At 35.1% G+C, this 21,922-nt stretch overlaps 1 protein-coding gene across 6 annotated transcripts in view; it reads right to left on the reverse strand.

Annotated features, from left to right (window-relative positions):
• The window catches only part of KDM6A (lysine demethylase 6A), a 266,362-nt gene that overhangs the window by 7,611 nt on the left and 236,829 nt on the right, over positions 1 to 21,922 (reverse strand). For all 6 annotated transcript variants that reach the window (XM_020996047.2, XM_020996046.2, XM_020996045.2 and 3 more), the window contains 8 exons: positions 21,588 to 21,693; positions 20,806 to 21,011; positions 19,699 to 19,763; positions 19,527 to 19,601; positions 18,389 to 18,537; positions 16,835 to 16,949; positions 12,103 to 12,290; positions 11,382 to 11,523 (listed from right to left, as the gene is read on the reverse strand). In XM_020996047.2, coding sequence (XP_020851706.1) covers positions 11,382 to 11,523; positions 12,103 to 12,290; positions 16,835 to 16,949; positions 18,389 to 18,537; positions 19,527 to 19,601; positions 19,699 to 19,763; positions 20,806 to 21,011; positions 21,588 to 21,693 — 1,046 coding nt within the window. The remainder of the gene's footprint in view (positions 1 to 11,381; positions 11,524 to 12,102; positions 12,291 to 16,834; positions 16,950 to 18,388; positions 18,538 to 19,526; positions 19,602 to 19,698; positions 19,764 to 20,805; positions 21,012 to 21,587; positions 21,694 to 21,922) is intronic.

Below are 21,922 nucleotides of genomic sequence, written 5' to 3' on the forward strand. Positions count from 1 at the left end.
GGCAGATACAAAGAGTTAACTATAGTGGGCCAATAACAACTGATACCTATTAGCTTAATACTTGACTTCAATTTATACTTCTTCTTTGCTATATTCTATTTATTTCCTGGTCCTTAGAAGGGCAATCGTATTATGCAAGAAATTATCTCCAGTGTCCAGGTTTAAAAAAATGAAAAGTACCCCATTATTTTTTTTCACAGTGTACTATTTAAATTGAGCACGAAAAACAATGAATTTATGAATACCAGCAATAATTATTATATAATAGACATAAATATGAAGAGCTTTTCGGAAAACTGAATAGTCAAGTCACTAGCCAAATCTCTCCTAGTATGAGAAGTAAAATTATTAATAAGTCTAGCATTAGCAATACAGATGGCATATTTCTTGTACATTCTCATGTTAACTTCTGTTTGTAAGGTGTTCTTTCATATACATATGTATGTGTATATGTATACGTATATGTACATATATTTAGCAAGGAGAACAATGCTGCTATTTCACATTTGTTCTGAACTGAAATATGAAAGTAATTAATCAACAAACATTTATTAAGTGCCAATGTGCCAGCCACTGTGCTAGGTACTGGGAATACAAAGAGAAAACTAAATAATCTATTCTTTTAGGAGATTAAATCTTGGTTCAAGGGTTTCTAGATAAAATTTTATATTCTAGTTTTCAATTTCCTAGTTCAGTTCTACTTCATGATTCAAGCCTGGATGAAAATTGATGGCATGCAAGAGAACTTTATTAATCAAACAGACTATCTTTAACCAGGAAGGCTTCTTAGAGAAAACAGCATGTGACTTGTAATTGGATATATGGAAGAAGGTTGATCACCAACGTGGGGGACATTTTGGAAGTGACTTAAATCATAATTGACTGGGTGAGGATCAATGTGACTAGGACTATGAGTTTACTCTGACATGTGAGGAAACAGCAGGTATCAACTTGGGCCAAACCCATTTTACTTAAAAATTTTTAAAAGTCTAAAAAAAAAAACCCTCACAATCCAACAGGAAGGAAAGAAGAAAGAATTTCTTAAGTGCATGCCTTTTCTACCAAGCACTATGCCAAGTGGTTTCACAAATATTATGTCATTTGATCCTCACAACTCTGGGAGGTAGACATCGTAATTATCCCTATTATACAGTTAAGGAAATGGAGGTAGCCAGTGGTTAAGTGAATTGTCCAGGTCATACAGCCAGTGTCTGAGGCAGGATTTGAATTGAGGTTTTTCCAACTCCAGGTGGCACTTTCAGCCATTGTGCCACGTAAGCTGGTGACCTAGTAGTCTTAAATAATCTTCATTCTCTCTTTGGTAAACTTTTTTCCTTTGGATGTACTTGGAAAACATTTGCTATTATGTACTCTTCAAAAACAGTTTTCTGCTTTAATAATAATACTATTATAAGAGAAAGATTTCATGACCCAAAACAATCCAGTTCCTCTCCTACCTTGTCTTGAGTTCTCAAAAACACCTCAAACATTTACTATTTTGTCATTTTCAAATGACCAATCAATCCCTTCCCTTTTCAGAAAAAGACATTCTAGTAACTTTGTTATATGTATCCTAACCTTAAAATATTTTTTCTTCCTACTTTATCTTATCAAAAGCCTATCCATTTTTCAAGATCCACGTCAAATGCCACTTCTTCCCTGAAATTTTCCAATTAGAAATTAAGATTCCACCAAGTAGAAGTAACTTTCAGGGGCAGCAGCTAGGTGGTGCAGTGGACAGAGCTCTGGCCTTGGAGTCAGGAGGACCTGAGTTCAAATGTGACCTCAGACACTTGACACTTACTAGCTGTGTGACCCTGGGCAAGTCACTTAACCCCACTGCCTCACCAAACAAACAAACCCCCCCAAAACAAAAAATAGTCATCCAAGAAGTAACTTTTCCTTCTCTTATAATCCAGAGGGACTTAACTGTATTTCATTTGTGGCATTTATTGTGCTCTATATTCTCCTATGGTTATTTTTATATTCAAATGTATCTGTTACAGCATTGATTCAGGATTTTTCTCTTTTAAATTCAATTTTGCTTTTCAGTTCCAAATTCTTTTCCTCCTTCCCTCTGATCCTCCCCCATCAATTGAGAAGGTAAGAAATACAATACCTATTATACACATTAAATCATGCAAAACATATTTCCATATTAGCTGTCTTCGAGGAGAAAAATACAAGAAAAAGAGAGGTAAAAATATGCTTCAATCAGCACTCCGGGTTTATGAATTTTCCTTCTGGCAGTGGATAGCATTTTTCATTATAAGTCCTTTGGAATTTTGGCAGATCACTCTACTGGTCAATTACTAAGTCTTTCACAGTTAATATCTTTAAATATTGCTATTACGATGTATTTTGTTATTCTGGTTTTGCTCCCCTCACTCTTTATCATTTCATACCAGTCCAGTCCTCTTCCCATGCTTTCCTGAAACCATTCCTCCCTTCATAATTTCTTACAGAACAATAGTATTCTATCTTATTCATATACCACAACTTGTTCAGCCATTCCCCAACTGATGGGCATCCCCTCAGTTTCCAATTTTTTTTTGCCACCACAAAAATTGTTGCTATACTTTTGTACATATGGGTTTCTTTTCCTTTTCTCCGATTTCTTTGGGATATAGACCCAAAGTGGTATTGATGTAATATAACTACAACTGCTAGTAGTGGTATTTCTGGGTTCAAAGGGTATGCACAGTTTTCTAGGTTTTGGGAAATAGTTCCAAATTGCTTTCAAGAATGGCTGGACTAGTTCATAACTGACAGTGCATGTGCATATCTATTTTCTCCACATTCCCTCCAGCACCTGTCATTTTCCTTTTCTGTCACCTTAGCCAATCTGATGGGTGTGAAGTGGTATCCCAGAGTTGCTTTAATATGCATTTCTCAAGTTATTAGTGGATTTAAAGCATTTTTTCATATGACTATTGATAGCTTTGATTTTTTCCCTCTAAAAACTGTTCCTTCATAATCCTTTGACCTTCTTCCAACTAGGCTTTTAATTCTTATAAATTTGAATTAGCTCCCTATTTATTTGAGAAATGAGATTTTTCTCAGAGAAACTTGCTTCAAAAATTCAAGTGCTCCCCCCCATTTTTTTTCTTTTCTTCTAACTTTTCTTCTAACTGAGTTTGTCTGTGCAGAAACTTTTAAATTTTATATAATCAAAACTTTACCTCATGTAAATTTCTCTATCTCTTGTTTGGTCATGAAATCTTCCCCTATTCATAGATCTGACAGTTAATTTCTTCCCTGCTCCACTAATTTATTATATCACTTTTTATGTCTAAACCACACACCCATTTTAAGTTAATCTTAGTATATATGTGAGATATTGGTCTATTCCTAGTTTCTGCAGACTACTTTCCAGTTTTCCTAGCAGTTTTTATCAAATAGTGAATGCTCGCCCTAATAGCTGGGATCTTTGGGTTTGTCAAACACTAGATTACTATGCTCATTTGCTCTTGTATACTGTGAAGCTAACTGTTCCATTGATCAACTACTCTATTTCTCATCTAGTACCAGATTGTCTTGACATGATTACTGCTTTGTAGTATAGCTTGAGATCTAGTACTGACAGATACCTTTCCTTCATATGTTTTTCTCCAATGATTCCCTCGATATTCTTGACCTTTGTTCCTAAAGATGAATTATTACTTCTTCTAGCTCTATAAAGTAATTCTTTGGCACTTTGTTAGTATGGCACTGAATAAAGAAATTTAAGTAGTATTATCTTTTTTATTATATTGGCTTAGCCTACCCATGCACAATGAATATTTTCACAATTATTTAGATCTATTTTTATTTGTGTAAAGTATTGTGTAACTGTGTATATATAGTTTCTGTGTGTGTTTTGGCAGGGAAACTTTCAAGTATTTTATGTTATCTGTTGTTATTTTAAATGGAATTTCTTTTTCTTTCTCTTCCTACTGGGCTTTGTTAGCAATATATAGAAATGCTGATGATTTGTGTGGGTTTATTTATAATCTGCAACTTCACTAAAGTTGTTAATTGTTTTAACTATTTTTTAAAGTTGACTATGGTTCTCTAAATATACTGTCATGTCATCTATAAGAAATGATAGTTTTGTTTCCTCACTGTCTATGCTTATTTCTTCGATTTCTTTTGCTGGTCTTATTGCTATAGCTAACATTTACAGCACAAAATGGAATAATAAACATCCCCTGGTATTACTGGAAAAACTTTGAATTTATCAACATTATAGATAATGCTCCCACTTGGTTTTAGACAGATTCCACCTATTGCTTTCAGAAAAGCTCCATTTATTTCTATACCTTCTAAGAAGTTTCCTCTATTGATTCAGATAAAAGCATTTATGCATGTCCATCCCGTGCAACTTTTGTTCAAATACTCCCCAAAGTTTGCCACACAAGGTCTACTGAAAATGGAGACCTTCCTGGTTTTCTCCTAACATTATTATTTGTGCATAGGTACAAATATATTTAGTTTCCCTACTACAATTTTAATATCACTGAAGGCTGGAACAGTCTCTTGCAAATATTTAATGAATTAAACTAAATTAAATGGACAAGGAGGCATAGATGGAAACTTCTGGATTTAGGGAAAGCAGCAGATCTTATGGAAGACCTGGCATTGTAAAGACTACTAAGACTGAAGAGTTTGAATTCATGAAGACAGATGGTTGAAATGCTTCTCATACCTTCCAAAAGGTAGACTGGTTGGGAGGTTAAAAAGCTTAAAAAAAATGCCATTTAATATCCACTTTCAGAGGCATAAATTCAAGTCTTATATATGTCAAAGCCATTCTATTCCCTATTTCTCCACCTTATTTAATTTCAAGTAAAAACATTATTTCTCTTTTCTTTTTCTTTTTTTTTGAGTAGGCAATGGGGTTAAGTGACTTGCCCATGGTCACACAGCCAGTAAGTTTTATGTGTCCGAGGCTGGATTTGAACTCAGGGCTCCTGACTCCAGGGCCGGTGCTCTATCCACTGGGCCACCTAGCTGACCCTATTTCTCTTTAAATATTCTATAAATAAAACTTTTAAAAATTGGAATTTACCCCTCTCCTTAGTTGATCTTAATAGTAAGGTTCTAATGCATAAGCAAAACAAATTTAAAAAGAAAACTGGGTTAAACTCAAAAGCAATTAAAAGACAGGGTATATGTATATCAAACATGTGTGGGTATATGTACACATTTATACAGACATCAAAGATGTAAACCAATATACCCATATATACATACGTGCATTTTTTTTACCATAAATTGTGTGTGTATGTGTGTGTGTGTGTAGAGAAAGAGAGAGTGAGAGCGAGAGAGATTACAAGTTCAGACCAATTTATAGCTATTTAAAGTGATGAATGAGCAAGAAAAGGGGATGAAGCCAGTGATATTGCAAGAGCAGAAATAACAGATGGACATTCCATGTGTATACATGTAGAAGAAGGTGCCTATAGAAAAATACCCCTGATACAAACATTAATTATGTAAATCTCCACATTATATAAAAAATATACATCAATGGAATAAAGAACCAAGCAGACAGAAAAAGATCAGATCATAAAAGAACCCTCTAAATCAATGGTTCTTACATGCACAGCCAAGGAGTCCACAGAAAAATTTTAAGAGTCCATGACCTTGGAGAGGAAAAATTACATACCTATTTTCACTAACTGAAATGTATAGCTTCCATTATGAATTAAAAAATATTATGAAAAGGGGTCTATAGCTTTCAACAGACTGTTAATGAAATCCATGACACTAAAAAGGTCAAGAAACCTTGTTCTGAATCAAGATTACAAGGACCATGCACACAGAGTGATATCCTTTGAGAATAATGATGGACTGACCAAGTTAAGACTTGGCTAAAAAAAAACCCAACTTCTTCAATAGGAATTTCAAAGCTAAAAAAATATTCTTTCAAGATATTTAACAAAGCACAGTACTTTATATCAATCTGACCTGGAGGTGAATTACTGGCAATTGGTAGATCAAGAATTAAAATAAGTTAAATGAAATTATGCTAAGATGAAGAAGACCTATGATTTAATCACTCTAGAGTTTTCTGGTATGAGAACTCTCCCCACCAATGAGATTACAACCGGTCTATGATTTAGTTACCAGGTTAAATACCATAAAGTTGCATCCACAATGTTGAAGCTGATTGGCTTGCTGAAAGTTATAAGAAGTAAAAAAAACAAATGGACTAGAACCAAGTAGGGAGGAGAAAAAGGAGACAGCTTTCAACTGGTTGTTAGAGAACTACATTCAAATTCTGTCCCTGATCCTCATTAGTAGGTGTGATGTCTAGCAAAGTCACTTACTTATCTCCCTGGGTCTCAGTTTCTACATGTGCAAATGAGGGAATTGGACTAGATAACCTCAAAGTCATTCCTAGCTCTAAATTTACGATCATATGATTGACTAATAATTGAATGAACAGGTCCGGCGGATCAGTAAACGAATTTTATAAAGGATATGAGAGATTATGTTATATAACATCCTCATTTAAACAGAGAACAGTGACTTGCCCAGAGTCTCATCATTAGCTGATGGCAGATTAGCACCAGAATTCAGGTTTTTTGACTCTCAGTCTAATAGTTTCCCTGATAACACACTGCCCTAATAAGTACTGTTGGGGAATATGACAGATTAAAAAGAAGTGTAAGACATGCTCTCTTTTCCTCAAAGGGCTCATAGTGTACTTGGGAAAAGATAAGATACACATGAAATAAGAATACAATTCAGCAAATGGAAAGTGCTAACTGTTGTAATGGAATTTCAGAAGTTGGAGAGATATTTGTAGCTGAAATGATCAGGGAAAGCTGCATGGAAAAATGCAAAAGCTAACCTGGGTCTTAAAGGATAGGTAAGATTTTAATAGTCACAGAAAAACAAACCAACTTCAGATAGAGGGAAAAAGGACAAAGAGTAGCAGTAGGAAAGCGCAAAGCACTTTCAGAGGTTGGACGTAATAGACTTATGTAGAAGACTAAAAGGAATATATGCTAAGACATGTGTGCACTTGCTTTCTCTGTTTCTTCTCCTGTTTAGATTATTGAAATAATCTCCAAATTGTTCTCTCTAGCTTGTCTTTCTCCACTCCAATACATCCTCCATATATCTAAAGTGATTTTCCTAAAGTACCTCTGACTCTTATCACTTTTCAACAAACTTCAGTGGATTTAGGTCACATTTAAGAGCGAATATAAACTCCTCTGTTTGGCTTTTAAAGCTCTCCAAAACCTGGCTTCATCTTGCCTTTTCAGACACACTACATACATATTAGTCTCCTTAATGTACTCTATGACCTAGACATTATTAGCCACCATGCCATTCCAGCTCCTTCTTCCATGACTTTGTACTGGCTGTCGTCCGTGCTTGGAATGCACTTCCCTGCCTCATTTCTGTTTCTTGGAACCTCTGGTTTCTTTTTATCACATAGCTAGCTCAAGCACCATTTTCTACATGTGGTTTTTCCTGGTCTCCCCAGCTGTCAGTTACCTTGCATCTATTTTGTATTATTATCACCTTCATTAATATAAGCTCAGGTGCAGGAGCTATTGTTTCACTTTTGTATTTGTGTCTCCAGTGCATAGCACAATGCATGGTACATCGGTACTTAATTAACGCTTCTTGAGCAATCTCGTAGAAACTCAGCCTCATTTCACAACAAACCCCTCCCTCCTGCACTTCACAGTCCAGCTAAACTGGCCTTGCTTTTCCTCGCAGTGGCACTCTCTCTATCCTATGTGCACTGGTTCTCTACCATGCTTAGAAAGCACTCCAGACTTGTTCCTGTCTCACAAAATGCCTTATTACTTTAAGGCTCAGCTCAAATGCAACCTTCTAGAAAACAGAAGGAGAGCCAGGAGAAATCACAGGAAACAGGGCAGCTTCCAAACATACTGAATTTTATATTTTAAAGAAAAGCAAGCTGTACTAATAGAGATTCCCAGCCCAATACACAACACTCTTTTCTGCTGTGCTGTGGATATGTTTGTTTTAGTCTACATTTACTGAGTTCAGAACTTTTTAAATGGAGGGGGAAAAAAATAAGCAGTACCTCTGTGAAACCTTTTATATGTTCCTAAATGTTATTATTCATCCTCTATTACACTTATTTATGTATATATTATCTCACTGATATGATATGAACTCTCTGAGAGAAGGAACAATTTTATTTTCATCTTTGTATCCCCAGCACTTAGCATAATAGATATTTAATCAATACTCAATGACTGAATAGAAAATGTGAAAAGGTTAATATGGCAATAGTATATTTAATATGTTACAACAAAAGTATTAAACATAAAAAACAAAGCACAGAAGTAGCAGAAGGCATGTTTGGAAATCAGTTAACTGAATAGATACTAGTTCTTTGTTTAATTTACTGTGGACACATCTTTCATTTGTCCGACAGTTCATCCTGTACGTAGCTTGCTTGCACATAGCTGGGGGCATGCCGTCTCCCCCATTAGATTATGAGTTCCTTGAGAGTAGGGACTGTCTTTTACCTGTCTTTGTATCCCCCAGTATTTAGCATGGTGCTTGGTACGTGGTAGGTGCTTAACTTATGGAATGACTGAAAGTCAGCATGATTTAATGTTAGAAAACTGGCCTTCAGAGTCCAAAAAAAATCTCAGATCAAGAGCTGTGTCTGATACAGCTGTGTGTGTCTGAAGGTAAATCATTACTACTCACTGGACTAGTCTGAAAGATTCTAAGTTGCAGATGAACAGCTAACTGGCAAGGGCAGAGGGAGTACCTACAATGGGAGATCCCTATACTGAACAATAATAAGCCTGGCCACCAAATCCATTCCCCACATCCTCCCTTAAAATTTATTTATCTGTGTGTATGTTGTTTTCCCTAAGTAACTGATAATTGTTTTTATTTTTGTGCCCCCCCCATGAGCACAGTGTTTAAAATACCTCTTTGTACCATAGGTAACCGAGAAAACTAAAACAACTCCATTTTGCTTGTAGTTCCTCTGTTTTGTCCCTGACCCAGTTTGTACTGCAGCCCCTGCCCTGTCTCTGACCTTCCTTTCTACTGAAACATCAAGTATCCTAATGGATAAGACTGGTTTACATGAAACAGCTAATCCAGAGAGCCTCTCTCTTTACATGTCTGTATTCCAAACCCCAAGAAACAAGCCCTGTCCAATCATGAGGTGTCCAGTACTCAGTTTACCTCCTGCCTAATTGAAACCTATGTAAGTCTTGTCCTTCTGCTCCTTTAGGGAGTCTCTGCTTGCATGGGTGGGGCTCCCTTGCCGGCAAACTCAAACCCTCATTGGTTCCTAAACTTTCTGGTTTTGGTTTATTCCAGCACTAAAAATTTTACCCACTGTATATGAAAGTATGCATATATCTATAAATTTTAATCATAAAATTTCTATTCATACTTGATAAGGTTAATAAGCTATGTACTGTGACAGTTAACCAGTGGTACCCAAGGTGTTCACTAATGCATCAGAATCAGCCTGAAGGGAAGTATTTAATGGTATACCACAAGACTGTCATTTGGCTTGAAGAACTGGATCATGACACAGAAAGCATGTTTACTCTAGAGAAGAGAAGACCAAGTAAAGGAGGACAAGATAGCAATTTCAAACATTTAAAGTGAAAATGTTTCTTCAGCGATGCCAAGAAAAACAGAAATAGGACCAAGTAGAAGTTATAAGAGGCAGATTTCTGCCCAATGATGAAGCTTTCATTTGCCTTACTTATATAAGAAATGTGTGTATAACTGGAAAAGGAGATAGATTGGTCACATACTTGAGATGAGAGATAAAAGATGGCTAGTCCAAGTACTACAATGACACTATTAAGGTATTACTATTATTCTAATACCCACAGCATTGAGGATCATATATTCATCCAAGAATGAAGAATTTAACCATGAGAAGAGATGTATCATAATGAAATAGACTTCATTCAGATGTACTGTGTCTCTGATACACCAAAATATTTAAGCAAAAGCTGTATAATGATGAAGATGATTTAGATAGGATTCCTATATTAGGTGGGAAGCTCGACCAGATGATCTCTACTGTGTCTATAATTTTATGACAATCAAAATATTTTTTGTTGTAGATGATTTATTTTTATAAAGAGTAAGTGAAATCCGGGAAAAGTATCTGAAGATAAAATGCTTTCTATTGTGACCTTTATTTGCACCTGCCCTATAATTTAAAGCAAAATCTCTCAAAATTCTTGGTTCCACCAACATTAATGAATCTCAATAAGTGTGCTGAATGACCAGCATTTTCTACCTAACTTGCTTGTAACATGTGATTATACCTACTCTTTGAAATATACTCACATAAGTAGTTTTGTCTGATGTATAGGGAATATAGCATTTTTGGAATGAATAGAACACAGTAATAAGTAGCAACATATTACTGGGAAAAAAAAATTTGTTTTCTAGGACAAATCCCTATGCTAAAAAAAATTCACATTACTTGCTAGCATTTTTATTCTCCATAGAAAGCAAGCAAATACTCTATAATTTTCAAGTAGCAACTGATTGAAAAAGTGGTACATTATAAGGCATCAGTCAGATTCATTGAAGTACTGGAGATTAGTTTTGATTTTTATTCAATTTAACAATATGTTATTTTAAAATTGGTTTCAAATCATTAGCTAATTCAAAAAATACCTACAAAATTAACTAATAATTGTGAAAGGCATGAAGATAAAATATATTTAAACTATGTCACTAACATTAAAAAGCCAATAATTCTAATTTATAAAGATAGAAGAAAATGTGTTCTATTTTATCTAGGATTATCTACATGATAATCTTGTTGTGAGGCTGCACCTACTAGTTCTCCACCAAACTTGGGACAATTGCCCTGATACTCAGTTGGGCTGGGCACCCATTCAAGTTAAGCTTCCTTGTTCCCAGCTGGGAGGGGGGGGAGAAGGGAGAGGGGGGAACAAAATGAAAGAAAAAAAAAGGGGGAGAGTGTAAATTGGAAATCGTTTCAGGATTATCCATGCCATTTTTTTTCCTTCTCTGCATATATAGCCAAGAAAGGATGGAACTTAAAAGAAAAACAAAAAAAAAAAACAAACCAAAAACAAAGTATGAGCAATAATATGTAAGAGTGGAAAAAGAGAGTGCTGGGTTCTAGGGGTATTCAGAGACACTGGGTTTGAATCCTGGCTCTCTCATTTATTATGTGAGTGAAAAATGGTCCCTTATCCTTTCTTTTTATAAAGAAGTTAGAAAACATGAACTTTGTGCTCCTTTCCAGTGCTTCAGTCCAGACCTACTTCTTCCTTTGACATTAACACTGTATCCAGAAAAAAGAAGTAACTTCATATTCTTCCTTTCTTCCATATCAAAGGAGAAGTCTAGTAGTTTCACAAGGCACTTACTTGATCATTTCAAAAAGCTTTGGATCGGAAACCTTGATATTTCGCGCCATATTCCAAGATAGATGAATCATGGGCACTATTGATTTCACACTCTGTAATTTGTTCCACTCGTACCGTTCCACTGCCAATTTATACTGGCAGGCTAAAAGTGAAGGAAAACCCCCCAAATAAGTAACTTGTTTTAAAGCAATACAACATTAAAAATGAGTAAGCTATATAACCACCTTACTAACATATGAAACACTAATTAAAAAAAAACCATAATACAATTTAACAGAACATTTTAAGATTATTTTGTATGTTTTAAAATGAAATGAGGGACCACTCAAGCTTCTATTTGACCATGGTAGGTTACTATGTAAGTTTTGAAGACTATAAAAAGTTAACAATGCTTTGTTTTCAACTAGAGCTTTAAAAAATTACATTAATAATTAAAATCATATATACTGTGTATAAAACTTTTGTTTGCTAAAATCTAGCCATGTCTGACTGAAACTAGCTAGCTAGAATTCAATTTCTTGATCTGCAAATTAAGATTTTAAGCAACCTGGCTGGCAGTTTCTTCTACAGATTTTTGATAAGTTATTTTCCAATAGATGCCAAAGACTATGCCTATGAGAGATTATTCTTTCTGGAAGAGAAACAGGTAAAAAAAAATCAAGAATTTTAGTGAGTTATTATCTTAAATAGTTTAGCATATTCATCATATTCTTTAAAATACCTGTAAGGGGGCCAACATTCCAAGCAATGTTGTTGCACCATCCAATAGCCTGAACCCAGTGGACAGTGCCTGCATTTATCCAGACCAAATCTCCAGGTCGTTGAATGAATCTATATACTGGGACATTTGCTTCATAAAGATCTTCAAGGTTAGGCCACCAAGAGCCCATTAGGAAATTCAAATTATTTCTAAAACAAGAACAAATAACATATTTACCATTTGCTACTAGGACCAGAATATCATGTAAAAAAAAAAAAAGGAAAAATAAAAATTCTGAGTATTACATGAGAACTGAGTTGCTGGTATGAGAAAGACTTCACCTAAAAGTGACCAGCTTAAAGTTATATTATAGTGAAAAATTCCTGGTTACTATCTGGGAGGTACTTGATAGTTCATTCAAACGTAGACAATGGCAAGGATTCTATTCTCTCACCCTCACAGTACATATATCTACTGCCTATCTTACCCTTTAAAGTGACTACAGTTTTTAGTAGCACTTTAATTCACATTCAGTTTACATAATGGGCCAGAATCCTGGTCAGCCTCTTTCCTTGCTTTGCCCTTATAAAACCAGAGACTATTGCTAAATAGATCCCATAGCCATGTAAAACTGGAAAAGCTGAACAGATCCCCCTGTTAGGTATTTATGAGAACTCAGGCAAACGTTAAGAATTACTAAGAATATTTGTGGCTAAATAATTGTCACTAAACATATGTTCAGGAATATTTTGCTATCAATTTGACAAACAAGCTTTTAAAAAATGATTATTTCCTTACAAGTCATACACAGTAAAAGACATTTAGATCTGAAAGGTACCTTTAGATATTAATCTGATCCAAACCCTCTCATTAGAGATAAACTAAGGTCTAGATTTTAAACAACTTGCTTAAAGGGTCACAAAATTAGTCAATAAAGAAATGAACAAGCATTTATTAAATAACAACTACATACCAAGTACTATGCTAGGCATTGAGGCTACAAAGACAAAAATGAAAATATGTCCTCTATACGAGCTTTGTTACATTCTATAAGAGGATATAATAAATATTACATGTAAAGTAAATACAATTAATTAATCAAGAAGCATTTATTATGGGCCAAGCAATGTGCTGAGCACTGAGGACACAGAGTAAAAAATACAAATCCTTTTCCTCAAATTAACTGGGGATGGTTGGGGACAGAGGGAAGGAGGAGGGTGAGGAGGAACCAGCAATAAGGATGATCAGAAAAGGTGGTTCTTCAGCAGAGTTTTGAAGGAAATAAGGAATTATCAGGGATAGGCAATTAGAAGGCATGGAAGCATAAGACTGTGAATGAGGGGCAGTAAAGAGATCAGTTTGGATGGACTACAGAGCATGGAAAGTGGAGTAATGGATGCTAATGTTGGAAAGTAGGTTTGGGTCAGATGGTTAAAGGTTTTAAGGGCCAAGAAGAATTAGAATTAGAAGTTTAGAATAGAGGCAGCTAGGAGGTTCCAAGGATTAGAGTGCTGGGATTGGAGTCAGGAAGATCCAAGTTCAAATCTGGCCTCAGACACTTACAAAATGTGTGACCCTGGGCAAGTCACTTAATCCTGTTTGCCTTAATCCACTAGAGAAGGAAATGGCAAACCACTCCAATATCTTTGCCAAGAAAACCCCACGGCCAGCACTGAAGTTCATGGGGTCACAAAGAACTGGACATGACTGATCGACTGAACAAGTTTCAGTGCTTTTTTCATTAGACTGGGGCACAGATTACTGACATATTTATCATCAGTATCACTGTAAAGATAATTGCCATTGATTTCATAAAATGGGATTGGGCTAAGTATCACAAGTTTAAAAGCTTGACATGAAGAACATTTGCATTAGCAGCATCCTCCTACTCACCCAGGTGCAAAACTTGTGTCATCCAAATCTTGTCTACCTTTACAACATCTCATTTACAACTTCGTCTCTCCACTCACACAGCCATGCCCCTCACCCCTCTCTAGTCTGGATTACTGTAATGATCTAATTGGTCTCCTTCAAGCTTCTTCCCATTCTAATCAAAGCCAATAAAGTGATTTTTCTAAATTGCAAATTTGTGTAATTCTCCCATCTCTCTAGGATCAAATAGAAACTCTTCTGCTTGCATTTAAAGGACTTTGAAATGTGGACCTGCTTTCTACCTATTCAGTCTCGTACATTACTATCCTCCAAGAATTTATGGTCCAACTGTTGTTTCCCTGCCTTTGCACTGGCTGTCTTACATTACTGAAATGCTGTTAAGACTCAGCTTAAATATTACCTTCTATAGGAGTCTGTACCCAGTCACTCAGAGACTGGTACCTTCTGTTGTATTTCTTCCAGATCTCATACCCAGTCTGGCCCTGACAGCCATTATCCCAGGAAAGTATACTCAGTTGAGAGGGGACCTGTCATTGCTTTCTCTCCACAATTACCGCTACCACTTGCCAAGCAATGATCACCAATGCAGCAGGCAAGCTACCCTAGGTAAACAAGGTACCCAGAGAGACAGGCGGCAGTAAATGCTTTCACAGTTACTTCTCCCCTCTGATTCCAGCAGACAGATCAGGATCAAGAGTCCAAGAATCTCGGGAAGTGCCATGCCCTTGAAAGCACTTGTCTTTGTTTAAAGCTTGACCCACATAGCCATCACTGAAAGAAACAACTATTGTGGAGAAGGGGCCCATCATTTGTGCCATCACTAATATCAATCTGTCATCTATTACAAATGGAGAGCAGGTAAGCCTAAGAGCCCCATGAAAAGTAGTGGTCCCTAAACTGACAACTTTTAACAGCCTGGCTCCATCAGCCATGGTCCAAGGGATAAATCCTCGTGCAGATGCAGCTTGACAACACTTATTCTTTGCAACTGTAACTACTGAAGATGCAGTAAAGAAAGTTTTTGCTACAAAAGTGCTTGCTTACAGTTAAATGGTTTGACATTAGCAACAGATATGATTTTATTAAAAGATGTGACATTACAGAATATGCAGTAAAATCTACTTGGCTGCTAAGAACCACAGAACTTTTCCATCTACCTTACAGCTGAAAATGTGTGTATGCATACATCCTCGTGATTTGGTAGAGCGCTTTGCATATATAGTAGGAACTTAATAAATACAACTTCTTCTATTTAGTTTTCAAATAAGTATAAAGGCAGGGCCTGTTTTTAATTCCTTCTTGTATCTCCACTGCTTAGCACAGTACCTGCTACATAACAGCTATTTAGTAAATGCCTGTTGGTTGATTTAGCACTTTCTTTTCACCATCTTATTTATAAGCATTTATATGAGAAATGGATCTTTAAAGTAGCTTTTTCAAAACTATGTGTAATTGTTAGCCTGGTGTCTACTTCATTCTCTTTCCTAGATGTCTTTTTCCTAAGATTTTTCTTGAGATTAACCTCAGGAAACCTACAATGGGTTGAACACATGAAAAGGGATCTACTTGTCTTTAGTTTAAGAACTTATGAAATCAAAGTATGCATCAACACTAGCAGGTAAGTTACATAAAAATTAGCTTTGAAGAATTGTAACACAAGCACATAATTTAAGCCTAATTCAGTTCTATTATAAGACTCTAAGGATGTTTCCTAAAAATGCCGGGCTCTAAGGCCTAGAAAGTAATAGTTAAGAATGGAGAAAGGTTCTTTTAAATCACATTTTAAAGTTTTAGAAAAGGCTATATTTTAAATGATAAAAATATCCCTCTAAGTTATAAAAGACATGAACAAGAAAAATGTTCCTCTGATCCCTGTAAGTACCATCAGCATAGTATGACAAGACAGTAATTTGGGCAGCTTTAGTTGCCATGGAGAAGCCAGCTCCCTTCTGCTGGACAGTTACCACAGCAAGTACTTCATGCTCTCTTTCACCTGGCTATACAGAGCCTCTGGAATGTAACAGAAAATCAAGTTCAAAAGTAACAAAGGCTTGAACTTGTTCTATGATTTTAAAATTCTAAATGTCTGACTACTCTATCTAGAGGTACTACCTCCAGATATGACAATGGCTTATAGAAAACCTGTTTTTCAGGTTTCTACACAGGGCCTTTCTTTGGTCCCTCACTCCAGCCAATATCCTAAGGAATATATCTTATATATACCTATTTTTGCACTTGTTGCCTCTCCCAACAGGAGACAAAATCCTTGAAGGCAAGGACTGTTTCATTTCCATCTGCATATCCGTAGTACTGAGCCTAGCTCCTGATATGTGGGAGCCACTGAATGCATACTACTAGTTGTTTAATCCCCTCCTCTCCCTACCCCCAACCAAACAAATAAACTCACAGAGAGCAAACTTTCCAAAAGATGTCACCAATGATTAACAAAAAGAAAAATCTATCATAATTTTTCACCTATTATGTACTAATAAGTGGGAAAGTCTTTTAGTTTAATTTAGCTAGTGAAGAAGACATAAATTAGGAAAATGGCACATAAAACAAAATGTTTTAACAAGATTAAGAATTTTTCTTAGCACTGATGTTTTTGGATTAGAAAAAGTAACATGTGAGAACTGAGTAATAAAGCAAGATGTTCAATTCTTGTAATTTCTAATATCACTCAAAATATTTCTTTGTCACTTATCCTATCAAAATATATAAGAATTATAGAATAATTTATTAACTGCTCCATTAAGGGTCTATCTGTCTTCTACAGCTTACATTTTCTTATACTACCAAACCAGAAGTGGTTTTTAAAATTCATATGTAATTATAAAGAAAATTAACTTCATAAACCTACTTCTCACAGAAGTCATTCATGACGCCCCAGTAATTCTCAGGAACAACAAACCATTCACAGTCACCTGGACCAATATTTATGTTAACCGAACAGAAGTTGTTATTTTCTTGATGACCTAAAAGGAAAAAGAAAAATAATTTTCAAAAATTTAAATTTTGTGAAAACTTTTATGTCTACAGGAAGAAAAACAGGGAAACATTTAAACGTTCTTCAACTATCCATTCAACTTTTAAGAAACTTCTGAAGTGGTAGCTTGAATCTGTCTGGAATGTTTATCATAGTCCAGGTGTCTAAATCCCTAGTATAGGGTGTTGACACTAGGGAACCGAAGTGATAGAGCAGATACAATCAAATCAAGATTTACCAATAATCATTTACATTTGACTTTTTCCTAAAGAGGAGTAATTAGAACGGGAAAGGCTAAGTCCTTCTTTCTTGTTATTATTTGTTTTTATAAATTCATTCAATGGTCTTTGGAATTTTTAAGACTGGAAGATACTATATAGGATCATCTATGTAGTCTTCAACATTTTATAAATGAGGAAAATAAAACCCAGAGAAAGTTGGTTATTAACAATCCACAACTCTTTTTATTATGCTAATTGTTAATGGATGGAATCCTGTATAACTGAGCTGTCAAAGTCTGGAGTTTAACTGCCCTTACTCCGAATACCCAGGGTCAAGGTTAGCTACCTAGATTCCTTAGATGCTCTGGCACAGTGCCTTAACTGAAATGGGGTAGGAAGTGATGAGGGCGCAGCTAGGTGGTGCAGTGGATAGAGCACTGGCCCCGAAGTCAGGAGGACCTAAGTTCCAATCCAGCCTCAGACCAAACACTTGCCACTTACTAGCTGTGTGATCCTCGGCAAGTCACTTAACCCCAACTGCCTAAAAAAGCCAAAAAAAAATGGAGTGATGAGGAAACAAGCAGCTCAGCTCCTGACCAAGGGCTTCCTAGAGAATGGAGAACTTTAAAATCAGAAGGGGAACTTGGAGAACAGATATATACTTTTAATAAAGTGCTGTCTCTATTACACTACACTGTCGTAGTCAGAAGCAAGGCCAGAGTTGAGACAAAAAGAAAACAGGAACCTTTTTTTGGTTAATTAACAGACCTTGGAAAGGATAAAATTTCTTCATATTTTATAAAGAGTATTCTAACTGCACAAACAGTATTCTAGATGGACCTTTTTGGCATCAGAGAAGTCAAGGGTCCTGTCTGTTGGGATTGCCATTTTGGTACACCCTTCATTCCCAATAACTATATCATTTATGCTAAAAAGGTTTCGAGTCTATCACACTGCTATATATAAGATATAAAAAGGAGGATGAGAAAAAGTTCTGAGTCCATTATGCTAGGAAACTCTTGCCTCAAACAACAACTCAATCTTTCAAATTGTTTACTTTTTAATCAAAAGAAATAAAATACTATGAAAACTTTAAAGTGTTATTGTGTCAATAATTACTACTAGTGAAGAATATATGATTAAGTAGGAAAATTTTTTTTCTTATATGTTTCACCTTCCACAGGTCATATGAATGTGACAAAGTTACCTGGAGTCCTGCTTCCAGGAACCTTCATGTACAGCTGTACTGTATTCATTCCTAATATCGTATGACCAACATGGCTTAAGAGATTTCCTGCTGATACCACACGCACAAAAGCAGGTAGTTTTGTCAGCTCATGTAGCTGTAACTTCCACCTATAACAAAAGAGCAGCTCAAAAGTGAAAATCTAAAATAAATATTTGAGAAAATAAATTTAACAGGTACAGGAAACAATTATTAAAACAATGTCTGTACAGACAGTTTTAAATTACAAATAATTTTCTAAATGTAAGAAAACTTAAACAAAAGAAATATATTAATACTTCAAACTGTTTTTACATAATTAAATTTTGGGATTTGTACAGAGAAAACTTATTAACTCCAAATGATTATCTTTAGGATTCTTCCCCATTACAATTTAGGTAAAGATTCTGCAGAGACATTTCAAAACCCAAACCCAACAGTTCTTATAACTTAAGGACTGTTTTGAGATTTTTCAATCTATAGACTTTCTAACACATACTATTATGACTATAAATTAGGACTATAAATTAGGAACAATAATAATTGTAATACACTAGTCTAATAAGTATAATATATCAGTTTGATACTCTGTGCCCTACATTTTGTTAGGCACTAGAAAGGAAACAAAGTAGATAAGATAAGGTATCCTGAATATCAAACGTTCATCTTCTCTCGCTCCATTCTGAGGTGGCTGGGGTATCTTTAACTCTTTGCTATGATTAGGAAGTAATTTCCAGCCTATATAAGACTACGAATACTTATTTCCTTGTTCAAACTTACTTTTAAGAGGTCTAAAAATAACATCATGAATTTTGAACTCTATACTCATTTTGCATTATAAACCCAGCATTTAACTAGTGATTTTCAAAACTAAAGTAAAAAGACATGAACTTAAATGATATCCATCATTTTTGGAGTAAAAACAGAAAAGTTAAAACAGATATCATGATCAATGCTATTCAATTGCATATATTCCTACTGCTAGGGAGCAACGAGATAAAAATAAAACAGGAAACTGCTGGCAATTCAGAGAGCTTGGAAAGTATAAAGCTCTTCTAAACTACCAAAAAAAAAAAAAAAGAAAAAGAAAAAGAAAAAAAAGGATTCTCGCTGCACTTACTTTTTGTCATCAGACAGGTCAATGTTGGTCCCAAACTTGATTGTTTTAAAAGGCCCTTTTCTCCTCCGACCAGAGCTGAAGGTGGAGGGAGTAGGAAGGAAAGAAAAAGAAGAATGTCATTCATTGAATGACTTTTTGAATGGTATAAAAAGGTACATTAAAAATCACTCACTTATCTGAAGATGTAGATTCACTATCTGAGTGGTCCTTGTGGTGACTCTTTTTTTCATTTTCTTCCTGTGGTTAAAAAGTTTCTTTAGTATCTTATAACAGATTGCCCCAACATGAAATTTAACAACAAAATAATACATGATGTATGTATATGGAACATTAACAAAAAACCCAACTAATTTCAAATACAATCAAGATCAAGAAGAGTTAAAGTAAGTCCAACGGCACAGTACCCAACTTCTATGAGTTACAAATAAGTCTATCATAAAACTCAGGAATTAGGCTGGTTTATAACCAGATCATATGTGTACTATAAATTTTATTCTGCAACATATAAATATTACTAGTCTATTTTAAAAAAGAAAAAGCAAATGATTATAAAATATGACATTTTAAACTAGAATATTCAAAATGGAACAGAAATCCTATATTTATATCTACGTCTATCATGACATAAAGGTGACCCTATTTTTCCGAGACTATACCAGCAGAAAAGAAGAGTTATCAAATCTTACAGCTGGCTAAAAAGGTTTCACTGTGGGCTTGGTGACATTTGAGGACTAGACTGGCTAAATTTGGAGTAATTCTTTACCATGTTAACTACAGGATAATGAATTTTTCAACCAACATAATCCCCAAACCATTTACTAAGTCATGAAGGGATTGCAATTTATATAAGTAGAGGGAGGACCCATTATGGTAAAATCAGACTGTAGAAATATTAAAGAAGGATCATGCTAGTAGGAAGAAAATGCAATAACCTATGGGGTCATACCTAAAAAGAGGCTTGGCTAACCATGAATTTTTTATTGTTAATATTATTTTACTAACTGTTAGAACTGTTGGAACATCTATAAAGGAACTTGCTGACCCAGAGTGAAGTCCCAGAGTGAAGTCTGGCAAAAGATCTGTATGTGGAAAACCACCACCACAAGCAAAAACAAACAAACAAAACTATCAAATGGAGGTCTGCTTAGGCTTTAAAAATGCATGGCAAATTATTTAGGTGGGAGCACTTAACACTTGAAAAGTATAAATGAAAAGAAATTTCAAGAGATACTTCAGCCTGCTGTTAGATTTGGAATAATGGTCTGGAAATAAATCTTACCCTCAATGATTCCTGGAATGAGGAGGCCTGATATTGTGCATACTTAGCAATTGTTGTATGAGATCTATTACTTTCACATCGCCAAATTTTCTTGGTTCCAGTGGGGTCCCAGTTTTCATCTGAGGGTTGCAATAATTGTGTCCTCACTTCCACTATATGTTCATTATTTGCTTCTACCAAAGTTTTGGTGGAGAAAAGTCCCAGGTCTTTTATATATATAAAAAAAAACAACCAAAAACCAAAAAACTGAATTCCGTTAATAAATGATAATATTTCTTGATGAAGTTCAGATATAGTTGCTGGCTGAAAGACACTAATATTCTACAGATACAGGACAGAAGATTACCCAAAGTGGCTATCCATTTCCATATACTTTAAAGAACAACCACTCAAACAACCATCAGGAAAGATCAATGTCTACTTTACTTTTAAGGTATCAAGGAACCAAACTTTACAAACATCCTTAGCAAACTGTACTTTACCCAAATTCATGAAGGTTTAAACAACAAAAATAAAACAAAAAACCCCATCTACTCTAAACCCTCCTTATGGGAAACGGAAAATCTGTATATCTGTGTGTGAGAAAAATATCATGTCCTCCACCCCCTTTCATTACAAACATAATGAAGTAGCTAACAAATTGAAAGGTTATATAGGTATACACAAAAAATGGAAAAAAAAACTATTTAGAGTTGGTATATTACAATTAAAATGTGGAATTCCAAATGATTCTTGTACATGCTTCATTTCTGTTAACCAGTAAAAAACAAAGCAAACCATACCTAATTTAAGAGCTCCTGCAAGGCCACGTATTACAGTAACAGGGTTGTTTGGATTTGTACAGAATTGATGTAAAGGAGGAAAGAAAGCATCACGTTTATTTTCCAACTGCAAAATTAAAATGCATTGTTAGATCTCAGAAAAAAATAGTTTCTCTTTAAATATTATAGATGACAAATTTCATAGTGCTCCAAAATTAACAGTGGTAATAACATTTCTAATTTCAAGCTAAAACAGTCAATTCTACTGACAAATGTGAATAAGATGGTTTGTGAGTAGATGACCACTGACTTTTTCACTCAAGATAACATTCAAATTTAGGAAAAACTCACCAGAT

This window comes from Phascolarctos cinereus, unplaced genomic scaffold, assembly GCF_003287225.1.
Source record: "Phascolarctos cinereus isolate Bilbo 61053 unplaced genomic scaffold, phaCin_HiC Scaffold_726;HRSCAF=1367, whole genome shotgun sequence".
Taxonomy (NCBI): Eukaryota; Metazoa; Chordata; class Mammalia; order Diprotodontia; family Phascolarctidae; genus Phascolarctos; species Phascolarctos cinereus.